The sequence below is a fragment of the Felis catus genome, chromosome F2 (genome assembly GCF_018350175.1).
Source record: "Felis catus isolate Fca126 chromosome F2, F.catus_Fca126_mat1.0, whole genome shotgun sequence".
Taxonomy (NCBI): Eukaryota; Metazoa; Chordata; class Mammalia; order Carnivora; family Felidae; genus Felis; species Felis catus.
The window spans coordinates 23,015,942-23,043,367 of NC_058385.1; the positions used below are offsets into that span (position 1 = coordinate 23,015,942).

At 40.9% G+C, this 27,426-nt stretch overlaps 1 protein-coding gene and 1 long non-coding RNA gene across 2 annotated transcripts in view; one reads left to right on the forward strand and one right to left on the reverse strand.

Moving 5' to 3' along the window:
- RDH10 (retinol dehydrogenase 10) lies at positions 1-26,600 on the forward strand. Its single transcript, XM_003999902.5, has 6 exons — positions 1-301; positions 1,908-2,143; positions 21,788-21,886; positions 23,077-23,222; positions 24,973-25,104; positions 25,217-26,600. The coding sequence occupies exons 1-6, from the start codon at positions 13-15 to the stop codon at positions 25,338-25,340; spliced, it is 1,026 nt and encodes a 341-aa protein (XP_003999951.3). The 5' UTR covers positions 1-12; the 3' UTR covers positions 25,341-26,600.
- LOC123383031 overlaps positions 25,694-27,426 on the reverse strand; it is a 20,084-nt gene continuing 18,351 nt past the window's right edge. Inside the window, exon 3 of the long non-coding RNA XR_006592249.1 lies at positions 25,694-26,963. This is a non-coding gene — a long non-coding RNA (uncharacterized LOC123383031). The remainder of the gene's footprint in view (positions 26,964-27,426) is intronic.

Consider the following 27,426-nt stretch of genomic DNA (forward strand, 5'->3'; position numbering starts at 1 on the left):
CCGGGCGTCGCGATGAACATCGTGGTGGAGTTCTTCGTGGTCACTTTCAAAGTGCTCTGGGCGTTCGTGCTGGCCGCGGCGCGCTGGCTGGTGCGGCCCAAGGAGAAGAGCGTGGCCGGCCAGGTGTGCCTCATCACGGGCGCCGGCAGCGGCCTGGGCCGCCTCTTCGCGCTCGAGTTCGCCCGGCGCCGGGCGCTGCTGGTGCTCTGGGACATCAATACTCAGAGCAACGAGGAGACGGCGGGCATGGTGCGCCACATCTACCGAGACCTGGAGGCGGCCGACGCCGCGGCGCTGCAAGGTAACTCGGACCTGCGCCGGATCAAGCCTCGCCCCACCCCCGAGCCCTCCCCGGGAGGGCCCCAAACCCCATTGCCCTGGTCAGCCCGGCTCGTCTTCGGCGAGTGGAGTTGGCCCCCTGGGAAAGGAGCACGGTCACCTCTGTTCTAGAAGGGGGAAGGTGTGCCGAACCCTTGTCTTTACGGGGGTCCTCTTTGGGGGCGAATGTCGGGTTTCCTAAACCCTCTGGGGATATCGGGAAGGCAGAGCTTGTTAGCACAGGTGTGAATCCTTAAGAAATGGCTCACTCGCTTTTGCGATGGGAGACTAAGGAGTCTGGGAAGTTGTTCTGAGACTCGACTGATGCATGTCTGTGTGTTACTGTGGTCTGAACCGCTGGGGCTAAGGCGGCATTGATGATTTCACTATAACTTTAGCCGCCAGAAAATAATTACATTGTTGCACCACAGACAGGTAAGGGCTTTAGTTACATACTCAGCCTGATTGAAAGGTGTGCTGCCTCTTGGAAAGCGCTTGGAGGATTTAAGCCCCATTGTAAATTTATTCCGTGTTTTTGATAACCTCAGGAAATCTGCCTCACTGTATACTTATTAACTAACCTGAATCCGAGAGGTTTTGTTTTTTATTTCTTGTTTTTTAAGCCAATGCGGAGACCATAACCAACCGTAAATATTGGTCCAGGAAATTTGATAATGGCTCTTGCTCTTTGACAAAATTTTTCATTTCCGGAGAATACACAGAACTATACGGAGGAGATTAACTTGGACCCCACCCCTCCCCCCATATCGATCAATTTTCACCATAAGTATTGGCACCTGCCTTTTAGGACAGAAAAGCAAAGGTCAAAACTGTTACATTTTCAAAAGTGGTATGGAAGGGTAGCAAATACAGATTTTTGTGTTCCCTGCTGAAACCTAAAAGATAAAGGTATTCAAAAACCAGGAAAGAGATTTGGGCTTTCAAAACTGAGATCTTCTGTGGTAAAATTGCATATTTACCTGTAAACTTGATTTATGCGAGGTGCTTCTGAGGAGAACTCGGAGATTCCAGTTAAAACAAACCAGTGACCTCCATTCTTTCATGAGAAACTTTAGGTTCATTTCTTGGGTTTGGATGACTTCAGATTGTTAGCTACAGTTTTGATTTGTGAGCCTTAAGGAGGGTTCCCATTTTGAAGGTGCTCTTACTAAAAGAAAAAGAGCCGATTCTGGCCCCTGGTCCTCAAAAAAAGAGGAGTGTGTATTATTTGTGTTTGGGAGGAGGGGGTGTTATTCTCTGGGCTGAGATCAGTTCTTTCCAGGTGTCTTTAGCTCCAGGAAGCTGATCCCATGAGGTCTGACTTGTATTGGGCTTGTCACAATTACATGATTTTCCCCTAAGCAAAGTTATCCAGTAAATTGCTATAATTCCCAAAGACTCTTGGGGGAGGAAGGCAGCTGTAAGTTCAGTCATTGGCAAGCCTTATGGTGTTAGAAATCTGAAGCTCACTGTAGTATTTTTGTTTTGTGTGATCTTTGTCCTACTGATTGCCACGTGACTCACATTTTGCACCCCCCACCCTTTCTCTGTTCCATTTTCTCCCCCTTCATCTGGACTTCCGAGGACAGCTGGAAATGGTGAGGAAGAAATTCTGCCCCACTGTAACTTGCAGGTTTTTACCTACACCTGTGATGTGGGAAAGAGGGAGAATGTCTACCTGACTGCAGAAAGGGTCCGCAAGGAGGTTGGCGAAGTCTCAGTCCTGGTCAATAATGCCGGCGTGGTCTCTGGGCATCACCTTCTGGAATGTCCTGATGAGCTCATTGAGAGAACCATGATGGTCAATTGCCACGCACACTTCTGGGTAAATATAAACATCCTTGTTTTTATTACTAGGCCTTCCTCAATGAGAAGGTTGGGAAGGAGCCAGACTTCAATACCATCCTGGAAGACACCTATACTGTTTCACCACAAAGCTTCCTTCTAATTTGCTATTTCCCCATGGTGAATTACACTGTATGCCAGTTACTATCAAATAATTATTTTCTCCCCCGTCCCATGCAGTCTTTCTTGAGAGAGTAAAGGACTGAACATTTTGAACTAGTTTGAAAGATTGCCATAAAAATAACTAGAGGGAGCATAAAACCCTGGGTTTGTTTATTTTACTTTCTGTTGAGTTTGTAAAACATTGGTTGTTCTTATGAATTCCTGAAGTCAGAGTTTAGGCTTCCAAATTACTGCTCAGCCACATTTTAGAAAGTGCCAGAGATTCTGAGATCAGCATTTGTGGTCCATTGGGAGTGGTCAGGCCACCCTGGCAGTCACTTAACATCCATTGACCAGCCACAGGGTCTGTGGCATTGTCCTGATGGAGTAGGTCTCAGAACTGTCTCAGCTTACAAGATGCCTCCCTCAGGAGAACTGAAGTCACCCTGATAGGACCACAGAGTCACTATATAAGGGGCAGGAGGACGGTGAGACTTGACGAAGGAGAGACTTGAACCATATCCGCTTCTAACCGTCAGAACTACAGCATCTAAGGATGAGAGGGAAGGAGGGCCTTCTGTTGCTCTGGGGACAAAATGAATCCCAATTTTCCAGCTAAACTTCAGTAATGTTGGGTGTGAAGCTCTCCCCCATAACTGTACACTGTTGACCCACTTGATTCTCTTCCTCCTCTGAAGCAATTCCCCTTGATTTTCGTAGATAGGTAAGAGCCAATAAGGAAAGGGTAAGGAGGTAGGACGTTGGGTTGTTGTTGTTTTGTTTTTTGTTGTTTTTTTTTTTTTTTTGTATTTTCCATAGGCGGATTAGCCTTCTAATGGAACACAACAAAGAACTGTTTCTTTTAAATAGGTCACATTAAACCTCATTAATTTTTTAGCAACTGCTTAAAAACTTAATCTGGCTTTAGAAGTGCTTATTCAAATGTTGTTCCTTGAATATCAAACCATTTCTCTGATCCTGAAAGAAGCTTCCTTTAACGTTTTATTTTCAAACATGAGCTCTATTTAACCCATTTTCAAACCTCAAGAAATGAACACATAAATGACTTAACTAACTCATATTGATCTTTTAAATGAGTAAGGAGATTACCAAATACAGTTTGGGGGAACTTAAGTGTGTTTTGGGGGGGGCGCATGTGCATAGGTGTGTGTGTGTGTGTGTGTGTGTGTGTGTGCGTCTGTCTTGTGTGCAGTGGGGGTGGGCAACTGAATAAAAGTCCCTGCTGCCATGGGGTCCACAAGAACAAGTGGCAAGGGGTGCATCAGGTGAGTAAAGGGCACTGCAGATGAATAAACTTGGCAATACAGTTTGTCAAGAATCCTATGTATTGACAATTCTGAGTAAAACAAGCAGCCACCATTTGAAATAACACATGTGAATTGCAGGTGGCCTTGTAGTTTTTGTATTTGAATGATAAGGATGGAAGTGCCTTAGAAATTCCAGTTGATTTTAGTCAGCTCGTCATCCTTAAACAGATATATAGCCATTGGTGGGCTAGTTGTGAACCAACACCAGTATTTTTTTTTTTCTCCATAGCCTTTGACTGAGATGATCCTCAGTTTCTGAACCATAAACTTTGACCTACCCAGTGCTCTAAAATTTAGCTATCTTGCCTACTTTCTCTGTATGATTACTTTCCTGAATTGTAAAATTGCAAATGAAACCACACTTTTAAAGAAACCCCATACAATCTGCAGTTAAACACTTTGAAGAGGAAAGCAGCCTTTTCTCGCTAGACATCCTATAAAATGGAAGCTAATTTAGAGTGTGTTAAGCACAGAAAATCCATACCTTTAGCTTTGAAAATGCACATCATTTGATATACTGTACTCTAATATTGGACTACTTTCTAACCTAAGGAGAAAATTGAATCAGGTCTCTGACAGAAAAATTATTGTGGAATTGAATCTGTATACTAAGGAGGAATATACCACCTTCCCAGAGTCCTTACTTTGCTTTGAGATGTTGCTTAACTACACAATTTAGGGAGTTCTTGGAAGCCTTGACCATAATGACGTCACTTCATATTAAAATATGGGAGGCTCCTGAATTCTCCAGCTGTTTTTCCCCTAAGCATCTAAACTTAAGAATTTATTTTCAATATTGAGTCAGAAAATTCATTTTAGAGTTGGAATTTCTGACTTCTTGCCGAGACTTACAAACCTTTTAAGAAGTTGCGAACTAGCAACTAAAATTTAAAGGAAGACTTACTATAATTTTTACAGGGACTGGCAGTGGGGGTGGGTGGGTGGGTGCACATATGCAGTGATGTAAGAGCTACCTGAATTCAGCTTCCTTTCCAGTAGTCCTCTTTAACAAAAATGTGTGTGACAACTGTCTAAAGATGTATTGGTTTATGCTGTTTTCCTTCCAGAGAAAATAACCAGTGTGTCTTTTTACTATATTTGGCTGGGGGAAAGAAGTTGCCCCGTTCATTTTAAAAAGTAGATCAGCTGAGCAAACAGTTGTGTAGTCATTTGAACAGATTGTCTGGAGCCAGACTTCTAAGTAGCAGTCGATGTCTGTTTTCATAAAACACTAAATGGTATGTTGATCGCGACCCAGAGTTAAAGTCCCATGTAGTGAATTGGAAAGCCGTGTGGACTTCCACTGAAAAGCTGTGGGTGCGCCTACTTCCAAACCCTTCTACTACTGGCCCTGCCTGGAGACCCTCTTCCTCCACTCTTCTACCTTTTAAGGCCTAGCTCAAGTTCTTACTATAATCTTCCCTCCCCACTCCAGCCCTTTTCTGGCATTTTTGCATATTAGAGCTGCAAGGATCCTTAGAGATCATCTTATTTTCTAATCCCTTATTTTCTGATGAAGCTGCAGTTAAATGACTTGTCTAAAGCTTTTTCTCTTCTTGCCATTATTTAAAAAAAAATTTTTTTTGTTCACGTTTATTTATTATTGAGAGACAGACACAGAGCATGAGCAGGGGAGGGGCCGAGAGATGGAGAGACAGAATCCAAAGCAGGCTCCAGGCTCTGAGCTGCCAGCACAGAGCTCCATGTGGGGCTCGAACTCACAAACCGCGAGATCACGACCTGAGCCGAAGTCACACCAGAGCCACCCAGGTGCCCCTCTCTTCTTGCCATTATTAATCTCTTGCAACATCTCTTAATTCTCCTCCTTTGTGGCACAGTACATGCTCTTTTGTGTAATTTTTTACGCATTGTGCCCTGAAATTCTGAAATAGATGGCAAGCTTTCTGAAGGCAGTTTGTTATATACTTCTATTTGTTTTCCCCTGCCTGCAATAGAACTCTACTCCTGAGACTAAATAAACACTCAATAAATGTTTGATAGTATAGGCTAGACTTCTTAAATATTTAGAAGATAGCCTACTCAGAGGATACTCACAGGGACCTGTCTTCTGAAATTTCAAAAGGTAATAGGCGTTATGTTGGACTAATTGAAGCTGCATAAGATTGAGGAAATTTCAAAATGGGGCTGGCTCACATTCATAATTGTTTGTATCTCCTTTTTTCTTCCTATACAACTTTTCCATTCTCCCGGCCTCGCCTGTGTGCTCGTATTTACTGTAGTATATTAACTCTACTCATTGGTGCAAGGCTAGTGACTGTGAGAAGGCCGGTGTTGATAAACCAATTTGAATCAAGCTCCAATTGAATTTATGGCAACCATTCATATTTCCTAATGGCTGGGCCTCAAGGAGAGGATTTTTCCTGTGTTCCTTCCTTGATTCTTAACCTCGTAGTCTGTACTTCTAAGCGATTGGAAGTTTTCACAGTACTTGCCATTGTTCTGCACGGCCCTCCAGTGTCCTGTGATCCTTCCTCGTCCAGTATTCTTCCATCACCAGCAGCTCTCCTAGGAACCTTCTCTTGGTCACCAGTTAAGAAGTGATAGATTTGGGATGGATTCTAGTCAGTATAATCTGTTGTGCGACATTCACGGTTAGGACAAGACCAAGGAGAATGTATGCAATACGATGCACATTAATTGGGGCATAATCACAGAAAACATTCACTTAGGCTCCCTCTGTATCTCTGTGTGCTACAAAAACTTGAAAATACCTCTCTAGACTCCTTTGAAATATGGCAGGTTGGCCTCCATACAGGAATTACAAACCCATGTTTCCCCCCAAAACGTTAATGTTGCTTCACTTGTTATTTTTTTAAGAGGAGTCCAATCTTAGCTTGCGGTTTTTGCGAGACATAGTTTATCTGTAGATCCTTTTTGACCAGAGAGCTGCATTTGGCCTTTATACGTGAGCAGCAAATTGATCCCTGATTAACCAAAAGGGGGTAGCAAAAGCATTTAACTCCAGGCCTTTTATGTTCTGCAGAAATTTTGCATGGTAAAGGGCTAAATCTGTCAAATAGCTAGTCGGTAATTTACTTCTATTGATACGGTAGTCAGACAAGATAATTGGTAGTTAATTAATAGACCACTTAACTTAAAAGGTTTCACAGTTTTAAAATACTAATTACTGAATTAGGCATTTATCTATATCCAAATGTCTAAAGTCTATTTAGTTAAAATCCATCCAGGAAAAGTAAAAGCCCACCACCTAGATCTGAGTAATGTAGCACTTAAAGACATTAGTGCTATGGTAGTACCTAATATCTCATGAATGGTCCCTAATCATTAGTGTTTAAGTTCCTATGTGATTTACTGGTTTTTAATCTCAAATACTGTATTGTTCTCTGGTTAGAGAAACCTAGTTTTGTTCAAGTCCTCTTAGGTTTAGAATTTAAAAAAAAATCATTTCTAAAGTGTTCATATAAAACTACTAGGCTAGTACTTCCTCCTTCAAACCATAATGTTAAGAATTGTTATACCAAATGTTTTATAAAATATTATTTTCCTATCTTACAATAGCTACTAAAAGGTTGGAATTCATGGCCAATTTTTAAGTCTCTGATAGAACGGGTCTGTTAAATAAATAACATGCATAAGTATCATGTTTGAGCTTTAGAAATAAAGAATTTTTAGGTCTTGAACTGAACTGCAAATTGACCTGGGGTGTGAATACTCTATCTTATTAATTCTTGGGAGCCCACTTCAGAATATCTCTTAGGTAGCAACCACTCAGGTACTTGGGACTGTGTCCCTAAGAGGGTCATTCCATAGCCTTGTTTCCTAACATAGAATAAGATCACATGCCCATCAAACATCGAGTTTCTATGTTCGGTATGTTACATGCTAGGCCCAAATCTATTGCTACTAGAAATCAGTATCTATGACTTGATAAAACATCACTTTACATAACTGGTATGAGCAGAGAACCATCCTCTAAAAATCTTTCCAATATTTTAGATACATGTTTTAATCTGTGTCTGGTTACCTCAGTTGTTCAGAAAAATATTGCTGAGTAACCAATATCATATGAAGAAGTAATAGTGCTCCCGTAATTGCCAAATCCAGTGTGCAGCTTGATCATTCTACAGAATGTGATCCTGTTAACCATCTCTGAAACTCATCTTTAAGTTTCCATGAAAAGCCCACTTTTTCCTGCTTCTCTTGTGTTCCCAGTCCTCCTGGCCTCCCTGCTTCTGAGATGTAATGATTAGGATTGCATACTCAGACCTCTTCTCACTGTGTACCTCTAGCTGGGTAATCTGTTTATTTCAATGGCTTCATCTGATTTCTAACACAGTTCCCAAGTTCACACACCTGTCTTGGCTGTTCCACTCATTCCCTAAAATCAACAAATCTCAAAACTGAACTCACTTCTTTTTGCCCCTTCTTGAATTCCCTGGTGTGGCCAGTGCCAAACTTGGGAACATCAGCAGTATCTTTAATTCTCCATCCTGCCCGCACTCATGAGTCCTGACTGTTCTGTTGCTACCATGTACTTTGATCCCCTCCTTCCCAGTCCTGCCTTATCCCATGTGCTTCCATCACCTCTTGCCTGGACTTTGGGAGGAGTCTCTGAACTTCTTTCCCTGTTCCCAGCCTTTGCTCTTCAACGTAGGGTTATCTTAGCAGACTCGAATTTGTTATGTGCCTGCTTAAAGATTATGCTACCCCAAACCCTTGGGTGACCATATTGTTCACAGCATGAAGTCCAGGCTTATTAGCATGGCAGCTTAGATCTTCTAAAGCTGATTTCCACCTGCCTTCCAAACTCATCATCTATCATATCTCCTGGTCAACCCAAAACTCCCACAGGGCTGGATACCTCACTGTGCCTTGATGGAGCCCTGAGCACTCCGCTGTCTGCCATTTGAGTCCTGGGAGACAAAAGAAGTTGAATAGTTTAGACAAAATGTATCACTACTCCTGAGAGAGGAAAAAAATATTCATAATATTTTCGTGTTAACTTAATAGTCTCTTTGTATATTAGGGTGTAGTCCTTGTAGAATAGTTTAAAGTTCCATCCAGGGAATGGCCCACTCTTGTTTGATTATGTCCTGTTATCTCGATTCCTGGAAGCGGAGTTGATGTTTGTTCTTTTCTCCCTCATTATTTCTTCATCTAGGGCTTTATCCATTATCTGCCCAAGTAGAAATTAATCTACAGGACATGTCAAAGTGAAAGCATTCTTTAACCTGTGCTAATGTTAACACTGATTGAATAGCTTGTTCAAAAAGCTTGAATGGAGTGTGCCTGGGTGGTGTCCTTTGCTGTTCGTTGCAGGATTGGGTCACTGGGGCCTAGGGAAGAGCTACAAACCCTGTGGCCAAATACTTAACTGCTCGTATTCTCCTCATTTATTCTCTCCCTTTAAATTTGTTTTTACCCTAACCGTTTTTCAGACTTTTAAGATCTTTGGCAAATTCTAGTGAATTGACTTTAGTTAACTTGAATACAATTCCTTTCAAGAAGTTTAATAACCTCACTTGGGACTTAGAATAATTTTTTAAAGTAGGGAACCCCTTTTTATTTATTTTTTCCTTGAATTAAAGAATATTAACAGACTCATCTAAAATTTCTGTTCTGTTTCTTTCAGAAACCAAAATTAAGCTTCGTTCAATTATAAGTAGCCAGTATGCCTCTGTTTAATTCAGATACCTGCCTACGTGGATAGATGTATAGATGACATGTTTGTTTTCTTGATTTGGAATGCTTGATGAATAATAGGGCTCATGACTATGGTGTATTTATAGCCAGCGGACTGGAAAAAGTTCATTTGAGCCACTGTGTTAAGTCCTAAATACCCAGGATGTTTTTGGAACCCCAAATTGTATGTACTATGCTGAATTTCCACTAGGGGGTGTCCTGGCAGGGTGGATTTGTATCTTCTTTCCTTGTGCACATACAAGCGGTAATTTTCCCAAGATAAAGGGCCTTTTGTAGCTAATCTTTGGAGTATGACAAACTCTGATAGTGCTTAAGAAATCGGGAACTACTCCCTGTATCAACTGAATGAGTTAAATCCAATGTTTTGAGCCTGGAACTCTAGGGATCAGATTAAAATGTGTTAATCTCTCTTGGTTTAATTACTGATTTTTTTTTTTTTTTTTTTAAATCTCAGAAGTTACTATAGGAGTTAGCTATTCAAAGAACTAACCCTTTATAGTTTCTATTATCATCTGACCTAAAGATTCCTTTTAGGCTGAGACTTCTTGTAAGCATAATGGGAAAATAACTCAGAGGGTGGTAGCTTGTAATTCTTTCTTTGAAAATCTGTAGTGGACAGGTAGAGTGTACAGGCAGTCTTTGGAGTGGGCCAGCCTTAGAGAACTTCGCTATATTGTGGCCTCACACTTAAGATACCACTGTTTGGAGTACAGGTTGTCAGAGCAGGGCTGTAGGATTTAATCCCAGTCACCTTGACACATTTGGCCAGCCATTGGGTCCCGGTCGGCCTGGGTTTGCAGGCTTACGCCATCCCAGCCCTGGAGGGTGTGCCTTTCAACACAGGGAACACTTACATCTTTCACTTGATCTTACCCAGCATGGCCCATTCTTAGATTCCTTTTTCATTTTACTTTATTTGTCAATTCTCTTAGAAATCAAGTTCACACCTGTCAGGGACCATTTTCCTAAACGCTCTGAGACTAAAATTAAGTGAACCACAGGGAAAAAACTGAATATCCTCTCCTAATGATCATAAAACTTTCAACACTGCAGCAAATGCTGCTAGAATATTTAACAAGTCAGGGCAATTACTGCCGCAGCCTTGAGTGCTGTCAAATTAGCCCAACTGACAAGCCACTTACGATGAATTCACATTTGGAAACAAAACATTACTTGGTCTGTGAAACTTTCAAAGATCACACAAAGTGATGCGTGAAAGATGGCCATGGTGTTAATATTGTGAAGGTTGTTTTTTGTGGGGGTTTTGTTGTTGTCTTGCTTTTTTTGTTTTGCTTGGTTTGGTTTGGGGAAACCGTGCTGTTTCTCTCTCATTTGCTGCTTGCATAAAAACGTGAATTTTTCTTGCCTTTCTTTCAAATAGCTTAGTACTGGAATTTTTAAATATTAACAAGGTTCAGCTTCTTAGTGTTATTCTAAACAATGGGGCTCAAAATAACACTTCCCAAATCAGTGTAACTGGGAAAATATTTGTGGTATAACTTATGTAAGCACATGGGTATTTTGAGGACAACTGAAACTTAAAATTCAAAGCCTGAATTTTCCCACCTGCAAATTGCACTTAACATACTGCCCCCTACTGATTTCTCAAGGGTTTTTAAAGACGAGATAGTTCTATTATCTCTTGGGAAAAAGACACATCAGGTATAATAAGTTATCTTAAAATAGTTCTGTACTAACTTTTAATATTTTTATGTTTGCTAGACTCTTCTCTGTCAGGTGTTGTAATTTATATTTTCAGCGGTTGTTTCTGCTCCTAGTAAAAGAGGACTGGAGGAGAGAGGGTTAGAGGAGAGGTGTTACTGGAAAGCCTTGTTGTTTCCCAGCAGCATCTAGGGTTCTGAACGGAAGGGGCTGGGCAACTGAAACAGCTGCTTAGCAATATGGTTTTGAGGCTGCTTCTGGTGGTCAGCTACTGGCATTTTGCCGGAAGCGTGGTCTGGTGCTGTGTGGAGGGCAGGGAGGCCTGGGAGCCATACATAGTAAGAACCAGGAACTGCAGGAACTTGAAGAAACAACATCACCAAAAATAGATGGCACTTGTAACCAAAATAGCCTGTAAATATATGCTTAATGAGTCTTGAGTGCATTTACTATACTTTTATATAGCACTTAAATTTTACAGACCCTTTCATAAACACTCTCCTCTCATTTGAGCCTCAAAGCAACCCTGAATTAAAGAGAGCCATTATCCCCATTTTTATGGATGAGGAAACAAACTGAGAGAGATTATAGGACTAGCCTAAGGTCACCCCTGGGGAAAGAAGAACCTAGGACCCAGACCCTCATCCCAAGACTTTGGTTTAGAACTTCTGCAAATACTTAGCTGGGCCACCGGTTCAAAGCTCCTTGTCAATTTTCTTCTGTGAGTCACTTATGAAAGAATCCCCCTTCAAATGCTGATTTTTTTTTTTTTTTTACTAGCTTAGTTCTTTTAGCAATGACTAATGAACCCTAGCTTAATATCTCCAGAAAGTTTGCTCCATAAATTAGACAAGAATGTAAAATTCTAGGCTAAAGAACCAGCACCTCATCAGAATTTTATTACTAAAGCCCAGTTCATGTGTTTTTTCCCTGCCTTTTCTGTAATTTTCCATGGTTTGCAACTGAGATGGTTACCTCATTGAGAAGACTGTAGGATATTCTCAGTCACTTGGCTTCCTTGCTTTTTCTGGTTCACATGTCGACATTGACAAGCTGGACACAAAAGGTAGCAAATAAACGGGGCACTTCTATGAGGACTGGCTACACAAAGTTCTAGAAATACTTGGTACCATAAAGTGTCAGTAACAGGATGATTTGAGTTTTGTTTTTTGTTGGTGTTGTTTTAAAGCTTATCTCCTGGAAAATGTAAAACTTTTATTCTGTTACATAATAATCTTACGGGATTAGAATTCCAGATAACTCTATAAGCTTTGCCTTTGGAAATGCTAATCATGGATTTTCAAAATTATGCAGTTTTGCCCAGCTGCTGTTGTCCAAACTTCTGGCCCAAGCATCTGATTTGTAAAGGGCTGATGTTTTCCTAGGTGGGGTTTTTTCATAGGCTTACCAAAGCATGAAAGCTTCAGAAAGGTAAATGTGAAAAATGGAAAAGTTAAAAGCTGAAGTGGAATGGGCCTAAATTCCTGGTCTTGAAAGCTGAGCCTTCAAAGCCTCTGTGGATGCAGGGAGAGGACTTTGAAGCCTCCTAGGTCTCTGTTTGGGAGCCTGTTCTAATGGCTAAGGGGTTGTCCTAGTCCATTTGCACTGCTGTAACAATGCCATACACTGCATGGGCTATAGACAACAGAAATTTCTGTCTCACAATTCTGGAAGCTACAAGTCTAAGAAGATCAGGGTGCCAACAGATTTGGCATCTGGTGAGGGCCCACTTCTTGGTTCATAGACAGCTGTCTGCTGAAACCTCACATGGCGGAAGAGTTTCTCTGGGGCCTTCATTAGAAGGGCACTGATCCCATTCCTGAGGGCTCCCTAAGGCCCCACCTTCTCACGCCATCACTTTGAGTATCAGATTTTAACATACATTAACATTCAAAACGACAACAGAAGCGCTTGCCACTGCTAAAAATGGATCCAAGGCAAATATACAGAGAATCAGTCCATAAACTCTCATAGTTGTCTGTAGAAGGCACTGGGAGCCCTTGACATTGGTTTGAACCAGGCTTTATCTTACAAGAATGGAATGGTATGGAGAGTGGGGCTTCCCAACCCCTAATATCCCGGTTCAGAGGCTGAGGGTAGGATAGAGGGCAGCAAACTTAATCTTCCAATTCTGCTGAGTTTGTAGGAGAAATTGATCTGAAGCCCCTTGAGGTTTAGAGTAGACAGATTCCCTAGCTCTTGCTAGAACCCTGTGCTCAGCCTGTGTTCCAGAGCAGTGGCAGTGATGGCATCATCTGGCAGATTGTACATTAGAAAAGCGGACTCTCAGACCCCCTCCCAGACCTCCTGGGCCAGAATCTGTATTGGACTCGGATCCCGGGTGATTCTTTGGCACATCACAGTTTGAGGAGGAACCGGTCTTGAATACGCATTTTCCTTCTCACTTTCTCAATATTCTCCTTACCCTGCCTTTTTGTTTTTCTTTCCTGAGCTAATCAGCCCTTTAGAAATCTCCCAGACAAGAAAAATGCCAGACCACACACTCTGTGTTCCAATCTTACTCTAGGTTTATTATTATTATTATTATTATTATTATTATTATTATTTTTAATTCCGGTCCAGTATCTAAAAGGAAGAGTGCAGGTGCACTTTTGCTCCCTATTCCCCTTGGTCACCGTGCCCAGGATGGAGTTTCCAAAGCCCTAAGAGTCACGAAACAAAATGAAGACCATGCATTAAAGAGCTGCCCAGGATAAGTTACAACCTTGCCTGTTGTGCATGCCCCTTTTCTCCGCTCCTGGCCCCTGGAGTATCACTGGCATCCAGTATCAGATAATGGAGGGCATGATTTCTCAGACACCTGCTGTACCTAAGAGGAGGTCTTCCTTTTTAGTTTTCACAATTTAGAAACAGTTTAGGTGGTTTTGCCAGAGTTGTGATTGATAAGTGATTAGTGCCGTCTTCTGTGATGAAGCTAGAATATACCAGACCAGTTACTGGATTGGCAATCATTGTCCTTGAAGATATCTCTTAATTTAGTAGTGGAGTGGTAGTTTGAAGGTACTGACATATAAGCTACAACTGATGGGCTTTTGAGCCCAAATTTTAAGTTGTGATTTGTTTTTTAAGTCCAAAATGCCTTCTGAATCCAGAAAAATGTCATACACTACGAGAACTAAAGCTTAGAAACAGTCATCAGCATGGAACCTGATTTGCTAACGTGCATGTTCCCTCAGATGTTGACGAAAGTTTTCTCTTTAACTGTGCCTCACACAACATAGAGACCTCATAGACCCTCATCTGTAATGAGTAAATTCTATGTTGTTACAGTGCACACTTCAGAATAAGTTTTCAGGAGTAACTTCTTGATTATATTTTTTACTTACGTAACGATTTTATTATTTTTGAAGATTCCACCGTAAGCAAACTAGGAAGCAAGGGAGGATGTAAACTGTTTACATATACGAAATACAGAGGATGATGAAAGGTGGTCACGGGGACGTTGCTGGGCCATGCTGTTGGAATGGGGGCAGAGGGACAAAGGAGTCCGGCCCCTACAGAGGGCCTGAGCAGTGGCTGAGCTTGTGTGTGCAGTGTTTATGCCTCCTGGAAGTGGTTAGTAGTCACTAGAGCAGAAGCGGGGCCTCTGCCCTTTGGAAGATCTGTCGTTATTACAAGTTCTGAGATGCGATCTGAGTTTGGGGCAAAGCAAAGGGATTAATGACAACATGTTGTTTAGCAGACTATTTGGCTGCAATTTTGTGGGTTATTTTCATCATTCTGTAAAGCGTTATTAAATAGGGAAAGGGGCCTGAGCTTGAAGGAGATCATGGAACACTCCTTTGATCATCTGGGACTCGGCCAGGGGGAGGGTCAGGGAAGACAGCACTTCAGGAACAGTGTTCAGCGTTCAGTTTCTTTTAACATACCAAGCTTCCCTGAGTTTAACCGAGACACAGAAAAACAATGTTTTGCAGATAATGTGTAATTTTGTTAATATGTAAGAGGTTTGAACTCAAGTTCCATTATTTTAAAAGGCACAGTCATGACATCATATAAATGTTTAATGAATAGATTTTTACTGCTTACCAGATGCTGGCATCTACACTAATGGAACTGATACCGTATTGAGTCATTTACGAGAGTCTTATGCAAGTTATACCTCAGTGTTACAACTTGTATTTCGGATGTGTGGTAGGAATCGAAGAAAGCATTATTGGATATAAGTCGCCGTAACATTTTTGAAGAAAGAAACCTTGGAGAACCTTCTCTTTTTGTCTCACAAATGAGTTAAAATCAAGATTCAAAGAGGTCAAGTAATAAGGATGGTTAGCTGATTGGCAGTTGGGACCATGTGGACTCCAAAGACCAGTGTACTTTACAGACAGATTGAGTTTTAAGTTACCTCCTTTCCAGCATTTCTGCATAGCAAACCCTAAAATGCAAGGGAATGTTGATGTGTGAGTTGCTGCCTTGGGGTAGATTCATCCCATGCTTTAACAGTGGGAAGGCAAGTTAATGAAGCATTTATTTTTGCTGAATAACTCATGGTGTCATCATCTAGGTGTTCATTTGAAAAGCCCAGCTCTTTTATTAGCTTCTTGGTTGCAGGGCAACTGTAGGAATGTACTAGTGCATGTGTGTTAAGCATTAACTGCTGATGCCTTCAAACGTTAAACTAATCCCCATAGCCTCAAAATAATAACAAAAAGGACAGTAGATGTAACATTGGTATGCATTCATCAGTTATGACATATTCTTTAGCCTCTCTTCTATAGCTAAAGACAGAATGTTTTGTGTCAATCTGATAAGAGATTTTGATGAACGTTTTGTTAAGTCCGAGATTAGTTCCAGGCTTCAGTATCGTGGGGCTCTGTTGCACAATTTGTCTGGAGACTTTCCTGTCTCTACAAACACACCAAATAAGAACAACAAAAAAAAGCTGTCATTCAATTATAATGATTTCAGAATTTGTGCTATTAAGTGAAACTAAAGGATTTAGAGTCAATCAATATATTGCTAGCAAGTTCAGATTTAGTTTTTACTTCCTAGTTAAAGATGATTTTGTGGGGCCCCCTGGCTGGCTCAGTCAGAAGAGCATGCAACTCTTGATCTCAGGGTCGTGAGTTCGAGCCCTCATGTTGGATGTAGAGATTACATAAATAAATAACATTTTTTAAAAGATAATTTTGTAAAGAAAACTTTCAACTATCACATTCTGTGGTCAGAGTGAAATTCCTTAAGTTTGGTGGTCAGTATATTTACCAAGCAGATACCTGTAAATGTACAGAATTAAGAGTATTTAGCCATATGTTCCTTTCCCAGGTTAGCTTGGGGGGGTATGTCACCGTTTTTCAATCTTTAAACATGCTGATGATTTATCCTATTAGCCTTTTTAACTGCGCTCACTATATTTTCACAGCGCCTTCAATAGTTTGTATGTACTACTGAATCATAGTTTTCCAGGAGCAGTGACTGAGTTTTCAGAGAAGAGTGCCACCAGATGTCATTTTAGCCTTGTAAATAAGCAGTATGTTCCTTTGTGATTCTGATAAAGATAAGTTACTCCAGGAGGCGACAAAGGCAGAAGGAGCAGAACAGCAAGTAGAGTTCTTGCACCAGGTGGAGGGGCCGTGAGGGTGTCCAGTTAGGTGTTCTTTGTGCAGTGGAGTCTTAACTGTACTTTTTTTTTTTTTCAAGTTGTGTATATACTGCTGTTAATTTGAGGATTCTGAAAAGCCTTACTATTTTATATGTGCTGATGATGTTAATCCTTTTCCCATCAAAATATGATTTATGACCTTCTTTACAATTGAAAGTCTTCTGTTTTTTGGTGCTCACATGAGAGATAAACACTTTAAAATGATTCTTTTTCAAAGATGCTTTTTCTGGACTTGACCGTAAGACAGTTATACAAACACACAAAAATATGGCATGAGGCCTTTTTCCTACTGTGAGAAATTAACTTTGCTTTTCCCTTAGTGTCCATTAACCTGGCATGGCTTGCAAATATGGAAAACACATTCTAGGTGTTTTACCTACACCTTTAAAATGTCATCAGTCTCGAAATTTCAAAAGCCAGGCTTTGCCAGACACCACATTTCTTCACATTCCCTTTTGTCGAACTTTAGGCTAATTTGTCCTGACAGTGCAGCCACAGGCTGTGTGTTGCTGTGTGTCATTAAGAGCACCAGGAATGATCTGGAGGGTTACAACTGTTGGAAGTTAATTTGGCGTAAACCTAACTTTCAAAGATTTCTCGAGATATGACATGTCATGTCTGTGTCCAGTCACACTTCTGTTTAAGGAATTCTTGTTTATATTATAAATATGACCTTTACAGTTATCTTTCAAAGTGCCCAGTGCTCTGAAGAACCCCGAGGAGCTGTAGCAATATTAGATTTAAGTATGTTTCATAAGAATGCCAGTGTCCATTTGAATGTCCTCCTCCCTCCTTTGTTTTTTCTTTTTAGTCAGCAGTAACACCCCCATCAGCTCGTGGCCAATTATGGTATTGGAGTCATGTGATAAAATTACTCATGAGTATTCAAAGGTCTGTCTCCACACTTTTTAGACAGACGCAGAAGGAGACAGATAAGAGTTATCTCTTGCTGCAGATAAAATACTCCCTAGATCTGTTCCAACTTTAAATTCTCCCACCGACAATGCCAATGAATGTATATTGGTTACTGACTCTGAGACCCCCTAGATCGAGAGTCAGCCATTTTTCCTGATGGAGAACTACATGTCCTCTGTTTCGCAGACATTTGAACAGAAGGACGCAGCGACAGAGCGCAGTTCTCCGACTCGGGTTAAGCATCTAGCTAACTTTGCCAGCCACCACTGACACCAGCTAATAACTCTGCACTTTCTTTAGAGCCCCCTGTATTGGGTGGTAACTTCTGATCTAGGTAATCCGTCCTGAGTGGAGATCACACAGCAGTCCAGGTGTTCAGTGAGTTATCTGAGTTGCCCCTCTCAGATCCACCGATGGTGGCAGACGCATGAATTTATACTTAAGCCGTTTGGATGTGCTTTTAGATTTGCCCTTTATGTTCTTTTAATGACTCTTTGAGACAAAGTTAAAGATCACGAACCTTAGCTTGAACTGACTGGTGTCATGGCAACTAGCACTTCACCTTTTGCTGGTCCCCATCTCATACATGCTACAATATTTGTGCACATTAATAATTCATTGCAAAGTGCCAGATTTCTTTGTGCTGTCAGACTGTGTCAAGGACGGAATATGCTGTGCTATCTCAGATGTCATCTACCAGACTGTTGAGGGCAAGAGTAATTAGAAAAGAAAACTAGTCAGGTTACTTGGGAAAATTCCTGAAAATATGATGCTTTCTAGCCACCCATTTATAGCATTTTTCTTGTAAAGTAAGGGATAGAATTAGTGTTGATCAAAGTTTATTTGGTAATGTGCCCCAGACACAAGGCAGGACTTGGGTTGTGGAAATAAGGCACAAGCAGTAATTGCTTGCCTCCATTCAGGCAGCAAAGGAAATGATTAACAGCCTGAGTGCTCAGTCACGTGGATCAGGCTCCAGTGCGAACCCTGAAAACTCAGATTTAAAAAGAAACCTCAGTGGTCCTGATGTGAACGCTCTTACCTCAGGCTTGCCTTTGCCTGGCACACACTAGGAGCTGAGTGTTTGACCCCAGTTTTGGGAAACCGTGAGTTTGGGTTTTGAGGCTGACCCTGGCCTTGGATGCCTTTTCTCACCTCCCAGTTTCCTCAACCTTGTTTGTTCTCAGCCTTGATAGCAGTGTCATTGTATTAGGCCTATAATTGGTGAGCTTCCTAAAGAATATAAGCCTTTGTCTGAGGATGTAGAAAATGCAATGAAACGACACATTGGATTTCACTTATACAGAAGGTCGTGTTTGTCCCTGATTGGGCAAAGAAATCACATATTTTAAACCAGACATTGACCTGCCACTACGTTTTTTTTTTTTTTTTAACTCTCCCTCCCTAAAGGAAGCTTTAAAACAAACCTGTGTCACACTTTACTAGCTACTCAAAGTGAAGCATATTTCTCTGAAAAATGTTTACAACCCACAATTGGAAAAGATTTTAGCCAGCCATATTTGGATTCTTTTCTTCCTCTTTCTCTTTTTTTCCTCCTTCCTTTAAATACAAAACGAGTAGCTTAAATGTCCCTGCAAACTACTTGGTGGGAGGGTGGGTGGGGAGGAAAGCAGGCCCAAGTCACAGTTTTTAGAATACACAGGCGTAATACCCTGTGGATACACTAGAACTGTTCTAGTGCTTTAACAATTAAGTGCCGGTAAGTGTAAATTCTGCTTAGAGACAGGCACAGAACCAGCTCCCGTTTTAGCCATCATCATTTGGCCAGATCATAAAACAGTACCTGCCTGTGATAGATAGATGTTCAAGAAACACTTGTTGAATGAGTAAGTTAATACCACCAGACTAATTTCAGGAAAAGGGGAAGGGGTCATTAATCAGTTTTAGAACATGCAACAAATTAAACTTAAAAAAAAAAAGTTAGGAACTTGTTAATCTGGTATCACCTACATTTATATGGTGCAGGGGATCTGGATTGGTCATTTAACACCTGCAGGCAACAACGAACGTCACACACGAGCACGGGGAGGTCATTAGAGCCAAACTGCTCTGTGTCCATGTGTTTCTAGTCAGGGCCAGCTGCCAGCTGGAGTGAGTGGTCACTGGTGATGTGAACAAGCAGGGTCAGCGATTCAGATTCATCAGGTGATTAAGCAGCAAGTTCTTGCCAGTATTCTGTGCTGTGTGTCGTTTCTTGGGATTTAATATTGAGACTTTCTACGTACTTAAGAACTTAAAAGTAAGCTCCTTTGAACTAAACCTATCCCTGTCTTCTAAGACTAGGCAAACTTTTAATACTTAGAACTGGTCTCCGAATAACGTCAAGAATAAATTTTATACTTTTTAGTTAATCTGGGAACAGTTCATCATAACCAGATACTTAAAAGAAGACTGACAGACTTGATTACTTAAGGATACATTTTCTTATTTAGATTTAATGATGTTACTTTATTGTAATTCTTAATATAATGGCCATATATAAGCTGTTGAGTCTAAAATTGAACCTATAATGACCTGAAGTACCAGGTCTTGCCTTTTTTGGCTATCAAGCAGACCAAAATAATAATTATTATCGTAATTTCCCTAGCCATTCCCACTAACTACTGCAAAGAGGTAAAAATCCAGCTGAAACGTGTCTCTCTTCCATCCAGTAGTATGCCAGGTCTCTGAAGTACGTAAGGCACATGGTTCACATTCTCTCCTCCACAGGGTATCACAGGGGAGTAATTCTCCCATAATCTTTGAAGCTTCATCTCCCAGCTTCATCTGAGGCAGCCAGACAAATAAATATAAAACAATCAAAATCCCATAGAACATGTAATTATATGTTACGGTGAATGGTACTGACCATATGTCTTAAAGAAATATGAACAAAATTAAGGTGGTATAGAATTATGTAAAGGCTCAACACCTCCAGTAGAGAATTATTTCGAAACTCGTGTGACATAAGCATGTTGAAAAGCATAAGAGGTTTTGTAAACACGTGATTAATATTGTGCTTTGAATGATGTAGGAGGGCATTGGCAGTAGATTTTCAGATTAGAGAAGAATTCATGGGTAAAACCTCACAGGTGAGAAGGGTGCCCTGGGCAGCAGCAGTGAGGTGGCCCAGAAAAATGGGGTAGGAGTTGGGGCAGGGGAGTTGCATGCTAATCAGGAGGCAGACTGGGGACCACCTTGGGACCCTTGACACACCTTCATCTGGCAACTGTGTGCACCATGGATTGGAACACAGAAAAGCTTCAAAATAAATGGAATGACCGTTTTTGATCTTGTACATGCAAAAATTATTGTAACAAATTAGATATTTATGCAAAAATTCAGTGATCCCTTAGCCAGGAAATCCTCAGAGAGGGGCATGCAACTCTTCTTTAAGTCCAGCGTGTATTGTTTGGGTTTTTTTAACTTCATAAATCATGGGGAGACTGTGTTGGCAATGGGATATAACTCAACAGTAGACAGATTGCTCTTTGCTGCTTTCTTTTAAGAAGCAGGTTATAAAACTGTTGGGAGCCTGGTGAAGTAGTTAATAGATCATCTTAAGCAATTTGAAGTAATTTTTTTTTTTTTTTTTTTTTAATACAGCCTTGTTGTGTCTTGAAGGCAAAAGATCCAGAGGGAAAAAGAGTTTAGCGAATAAGAAATCAATGCTGTCCCTGGGTCTGTTGCCCTGGAACTTCTGCTACTTGCTTGGCTACACTGGCCAGTCACCTGCTTCTGTGGGAAAGTCACTGCCCTGTAAACCTCCACAGAGGGGTGTGTGCATTCAGAATGCTGTAAGCTCTTGGCAGTGCAGTCAGCATAGGACACAGTTTTCATTAAAATGATCCTGTACTTTCATCCCGCGTTTTTACATCCTGAACTACTTTACCTCCTGTAGATACAGGGTAAGCTGGAGGTCCTCTCACAGACCAGGAGAGAGCTGTGTTAAAGTGTCATGAGCATACAAAGATCTCTGACCTGGGAGTAGTTTAGATTAGCAGATAACTATCACTTGAAAGGTGATAAAGAGTCTTCGACTAACGGCTTTCTTTTCATCTCTGGAGATTGTCCCCAAAAGCTCTTGTGTTACAGTCCTTTTGGTCACGGCTTTATAATAGGCCTGCCATACCAATGATACGGTGTTATGTTAACCAGACACTTCAAGGATCTTCTCTTTTCATGGATGTGTAAGATTTTTAAATGAATTGGGAAACGTTTATTACGTGGGTAAAACATTAGGTAGGATTGGCTTTTAGGTGAAACTCACAATGTCGGTTCTAAAGCTTCAATCTTCCTTCTCTTTCAGACCACTAAGGCTTTTCTTCCTACAATGCTGGAGATTAATCATGGTCATATTGTGACAGTTGCAAGTTCCCTGGGATTGTTCAGTACTGCTGGAGTTGAGGTTTGTTTGTCTAATATAAAGCATTTCCTTCCTTCAGTCGCTTTATCCCGAATATCCCCAAATCCTGTAAAGAGTACCTGTTGCCCATACATTTATGAAAGCACTCTACCTGTGTGCTGTTTGTGGAATGTTCTGCGATACCCCAGGGCCAGCTGGTGAGGTGCAACTCTAGTATCTTGTGCCATAAAATCACTTCTAGTTTGACAAAGCAGCAGCAGCAGCAGCACTGGGTGGACCAGTCCTCAGTGTGCCCCATTTTCATTAGCAGTTCTGCATGATGATGGTGGGGAGGTGCAGGGTCAAGAACGAAACCATGGAGGGCAGTGGCAGTGCCACGGGAAACAGATGAATGAGGCCAAAGGTTGACGTTCTGTTTTGGTCAACTTGCCAGAAGTGAGCCATCCTGTATCAGCTCATCAGAGAAGATGGCTACGGCAGATGTGAGGTGTCTCGCAATGTTAGATCTGTAGAACTGGGCTTAATCAAGCCCTGTTCTTCACCACCAATTGTAAAGTGCATGTGTGTGTATCAGCCTGTGCTGTCTGTCCTGTGGGAGCCTACAGCATAGAGTTAAAAATTGCATGCAAATATGCAAAAGAACACCAAATAACAGATGGCTTCCATGTTCTACATTTCCACTCCTACATTGCAAATGGGACAAAGGAGAACTTTCTATACTGTGTGTTCTTAGGTAAAGGTTTGGCTTAAGTTTGCAAGGTGTAGTTATCATTTTCTTCACTTTACACTAAAAAGACAAGTGGATCATAACAACTTATAACCTAAGCTAGACTCACCTTTGCTCTCATAGAATTAAACAAACTGGATTTTTATTCTCCTTGATTGAACAAGAGGCCATTTGTAAACTTCAAAGTGAACCTTTCTCCATTTTTAGCTTCAGTGTGTTAGCCTTTATAGAATCCTTTGTGGTAACTTCCCCAAAGTAATATGATACTTGGTCGATGTGGCAAAAAGTGTTCGTCTGCTGTTGCTTTGAAAATATTATTTCTGCACCAAACCACATCAGATAGCTGTCTTTTAAAATGCTTTCCTTTTCTTTGCTTAGTCACCTGTAACCTTCTGTATCAAACACATAACCAAAGTAATAGGATCACGGAAGCTTGAGTTCGGTGGGTTTGGTGGGGGATCTGTGCACACACTTAGTGTTTCTGTTCTCTCCCCCTCTAACTCAGGATTATTGTGCCAGTAAATTTGGAGTGGTGGGTTTTCATGAATCCCTGAGCCATGAGTTAAAGGCTGCTGAAAAGGATGGAATTAAAACAACGTTGGTTTGCCCTTACCTTGTAGACACGGGCATGTTCAGAGGCTGCCGAATCAGGTCAGTGAGAACCTATCTTATTGATAAAAAAGCGGTTTAGAAATCATCTTTCCATATTGGGAGAATATGTAGAATCAGATCTTACCCTATAACTATCATTTCACAGTTCAACCTGTCATTTCATTGGTCAAGGTTTGTAAAGTTCCAATGAAAAAGCTTAACAGGTGAGGGTCGGGTACCACACAGATACTAGTGCGAGGAAGTCACTCTAGAAGCATCAGAAAGGAATTGGCCTCTCTGCACCTTCAAGAAGAAAACATAAATATCCAGGATTTTCCTTAGAAGCTACTTCCTTAGGAGTTTTTTTTTTTTTCTTTAGTATTGGTAAATGAATGTGACTTTGATTTGGATCTGAAACAATGTCACTGTCACAAAAGAGTAAGCTTTTCTTTTAAAAAGACCTTTGAATATTGCTCTCCAGATTTGGGAGCTTCCTTTTTGTGGAGAGTATATATAGGTAGATTCATTGTGACAGAATGAGAAGAACTATTTAGATTTACGAAAGACAAAGTAAAATTCCCACCCACTTTGAAAGGAGGCATATGGGAATATAAATGCCAGGTCACGTTGGACTTGAACTAAGCCGGTAAACAAGCTCACAAATCTTAATAGGATACCTGTGAAGACATGCTTACTTTGAGACCTTTTCTGGGAAGAATTTGAAAGGCAAAGGAAGATAACTGAACCAGTTCCCTGTTGGTGAGGGCCATTCTTAACACATCCTGAGCCTGGCCAAGCTGGGAAGCAGGTGGAGCTTGATTTGAGTCATTCCAGTCTCAGGCTGACTCCCAGTCTGGACGGGAACAGACTCAAGCTCTGCCTCTTTTCCCGTGTGTGTGTGTGTGTGTGTGTGTGTCTGTCTTCGTCTTATATACTTAGAAGCCAGTTGCTGAGAGTGTAAGGAGTCCTGTTTCCTATTTAGCATCATGGCAGGTGTCCAAAACTGTGGTGAGACAATGAAAAGTGAAAGGAGTACGTTATACTATTAGGTTATTTTAATGTGTAATGTAATGGATTCAGCTGAAGGTAGGATGTCTATATGTACTTTGTTTCAGAGACCCCCGAGAGAAAATACCTTGGAATGTGTGTAGCTGACTTTCTTCACTCAGGAAGGTTATGCCAGTATACACGCCATCATTTCAGCAACACTTAGCACTGAAAGTTTGGCGTCGTTGGGGTGCCTGGGTGGCTCAGTCAGTTAAGTGTCCAATGTTGGCTCAGGCTCAGGTCATGACCTCACGGTTCATGAGTTCTAGCCCCACGCTGGGCTCTGTGCTGACAGCTCAGAGCCTGGAGTCTGTTTTGGATTCTGTGTCTCCCTCTCTCATTGCCCCTCCCCCACTCGTGCTTGGTCTCTGTCAAAAATAAATGTTAAAAAAAATATATTAGAAATAAATAAAAAGTATGGCATAATGTTTGGGTTGAGTGTTATGCCAAACACTCTCTTCTTTTTCTATTGAAAAAAAAAATAGAAAAATAATATGAAATACATTTTAAGGCATTTTAAAAACATGATTTTCTCATTTTAGAGAAAAGCAGACTGATTTTGCTTTTTTTTTTTTTTTAGCTCGTTTTCCAGACTATGCAAATAAAATGTATTCATAGTAAGAAATTGTGGAAAATACAGAAAAGCACAATGAAGGAAACAAAATGAACCTATGTTAGATAACGCCGTTATTAATGTTTGGATGTGTATTTCCAGTCTTCCCTACTTTGCGTTAATTTCATTTTTCTAATGTATCACTTCCAGGAAAGAAATTGAGCCTTTTCTGCCCCCTCTGAAGCCGGATTACTGTGTGAAGCAGGCCATGAAGGCCATCCTCACCGACCAGCCCATGATCTGCACCCCCCGCCTCATGTACATCGTGACGTTCATGAAGAGGTAACTCGGGTGGGGGTTCCCTGGTGCGCTGCGTCTGTCTCATGCCCGCCCCACCCCTATAACTTCACATGAGACGTCACACGTTTGCTAATAGCCCCCTTTCCCTTTTCAGCATCCTCCCTTTTGAAGCAGTTGTGTGCATGTATCGGTTCCTAGGAGCAGACAAGTGTATGTACCCATTTATCGCTCAAAGAAAACAAGCCACAAACAATAATGAAGCAAAAAATGGAATCTGAGAATCCATCTTTTTTGTATGGAATATCATTTCTATCAGAAGACGATCAAGGTATTTCAGTCCTATCTACATCAGCATTATTGACATTCTCTGGATTCCAAATCCATGTTGACTTTTTTTTAAATCAACTTTTTAAAAAATAAATAAAGTGTAAATTAACCGACTAGAATACTTGGAAAATGTGATCAGCAAAAGTGAGCTTACCTTGTTGCCAGCAGGCTCCTTTTCGGCCGAACCCTAAAACCTGTCAAATCTTTTAGACAAGCACTGTGTGACATCTCCAGGCTACCATTATTTTTTTTAATGAGCAGAAAGTCTAGAGATGATAACAACAGTGTGTTTCAGCCGTGTGGGTTTTTTTTTTAATCTCCATGGAGTTTATTAATTCTTGTAATTAAACTCTAGCCAATTGACGCCCTTGCAACTTCAAGGACTGATAGTGCTCTATTTTCTCATGTTTTATAAGTTTCAGTTTTGCAAAGCCTGTGTGGCTTTTCGTGGTGTTTGTGTGTACAGCTCTTTTGAAAAGGAATTTTGAAATCTCCACCAATTTGAAGTAAATGATGTTTGATTATTACAGTAAAGGTGATCAGGTCTCTTTCTTAAAGTCATAATGACTGAAGTGTTAGCCGGATTTTTAATTTTATCTCTGAAATCTTCCCTTAAGGATCTATTACTCTGGAGACCTAGTTATCCACAAAGGTCATACATTTTCTACCTGTGAATTTTGCTGCATACAGAAAGTGCCCTTTCCTCAGGAAGTTGCTGTGTTTCATTTCTCTGAGTGGACTTTTATCTAGAATACATAGCAGCTCTGCAAAGAAACAGTTCCTAAAATTGGGAACTTCCGCATTAAAAAAAAAGTCCCCATTTTTGTGCCAACTATGATTACTGAGGGGGAAAAACCATATTCTATGGAGTACGTATGGAAGGGTGTAAAGATTCTTCTGAAAGTTTTATTCACATTGTAGAACAGCAATTGACATTTTTACAGTATTTTTTTGTAAAGCAAACTATTTTGTGCCTTGAATTTGGTAAATGTGTATTAGTGAAATGTTGTTAAAGTGGACCTCTACCTCTGTATCTAAATGTATACCATCCACTTGTAAATTACTATAAACTATTATGTGATTGCCTTTTTTTTTTTTAGAATGTCTTGTTTAAATAGCGACCAATGTTTAAGGCTATTAAAATAAGCCATCTTTTACTAATTAATTGGGACGTTTTATAAAGGACTGATTAAATTTAAAGAATTAACCTACATGTGCAATGGACTGTGATTATTAGCTATCAGTAATATTGTTGAGAAAAATCATTGCGTCCCCTTTTTTACTCATGCCAGATCACACTTAAAAGAAGAAACGTTTGAATGGGGTAATGTTCACGAACCGCCATTAACAACTCAGGGTGCCGTGCACTCAAGTTTCTATTGTTACCGTCTCCTTAGATGAGATACTTCATCAGGGGCTTGTTCGCACTGAAAGTGGGAAGACAGCATCCCATTTGCCATGAGTTTGCTCCGTGGATCAGGTCAGCCCTGTAATCACATACAGGAAAGTCCAGCTCACTGCGGGCATTCCCAGCGCTGGTCTTAAGGAATAGCTTCATTTATGTTGGAAATTGTCTAAAAAAGGAAACGACACCGACGCCTGAGACCGTTATAACACTTGAGGCATTTGGAGTGGAAGCAATGCTTCCTAACACTGTGGGGGGTAGAGACAGATATTCTCAGTTTGTCCAGGTCCTCCCAGCCAGCCCAGGGTACTCTCAAACCAGCCTAGAGAAATCCATGCTACTGTCATGACCCATTTATTGGTTTCAAGACTAAGGAAAGTCTTACTTACATTTAATTTTATTCTCATGTGTTATAATTTAAACCTATTTCTATTTTTGTTTGGTACTGGCCTTCTAAGTTGTCCATCTCTAATAAACCTAACTCATTGAGCTTTTTTGTAGGAATCTTCAATTCCCTAGTCCAGGCCCAGTTAAATTAGTTCTGTGGCTCTCCCGTGAATGCCGTCCAAATTCTCTTTCCTGTCTTTAGCTGTGGAGTTTGGAAGGGGATAGAGGTTAATGCAAGTCTAGGA

Bases quoted from the DNA above. Each gene is read 5' to 3' on its own strand.
- RDH10 (XM_003999902.5), top strand. From the start codon at position 13: ATGAACATCGTGGTGGAGTTCTTCGTGGTCACTTTCAAAGTGCTCTGG. The intron at 302-1,907 runs GTAACTCGGACC...TTCCGAGGACAG, and splicing joins CGACGCCGCGGCGCTGCAAG to CTGGAAATGGTGAGGAAGAA. The intron at 25,105-25,216 runs GTAACTCGGGTG...TTCCCTTTTCAG, and splicing joins ATCGTGACGTTCATGAAGAG to CATCCTCCCTTTTGAAGCAG.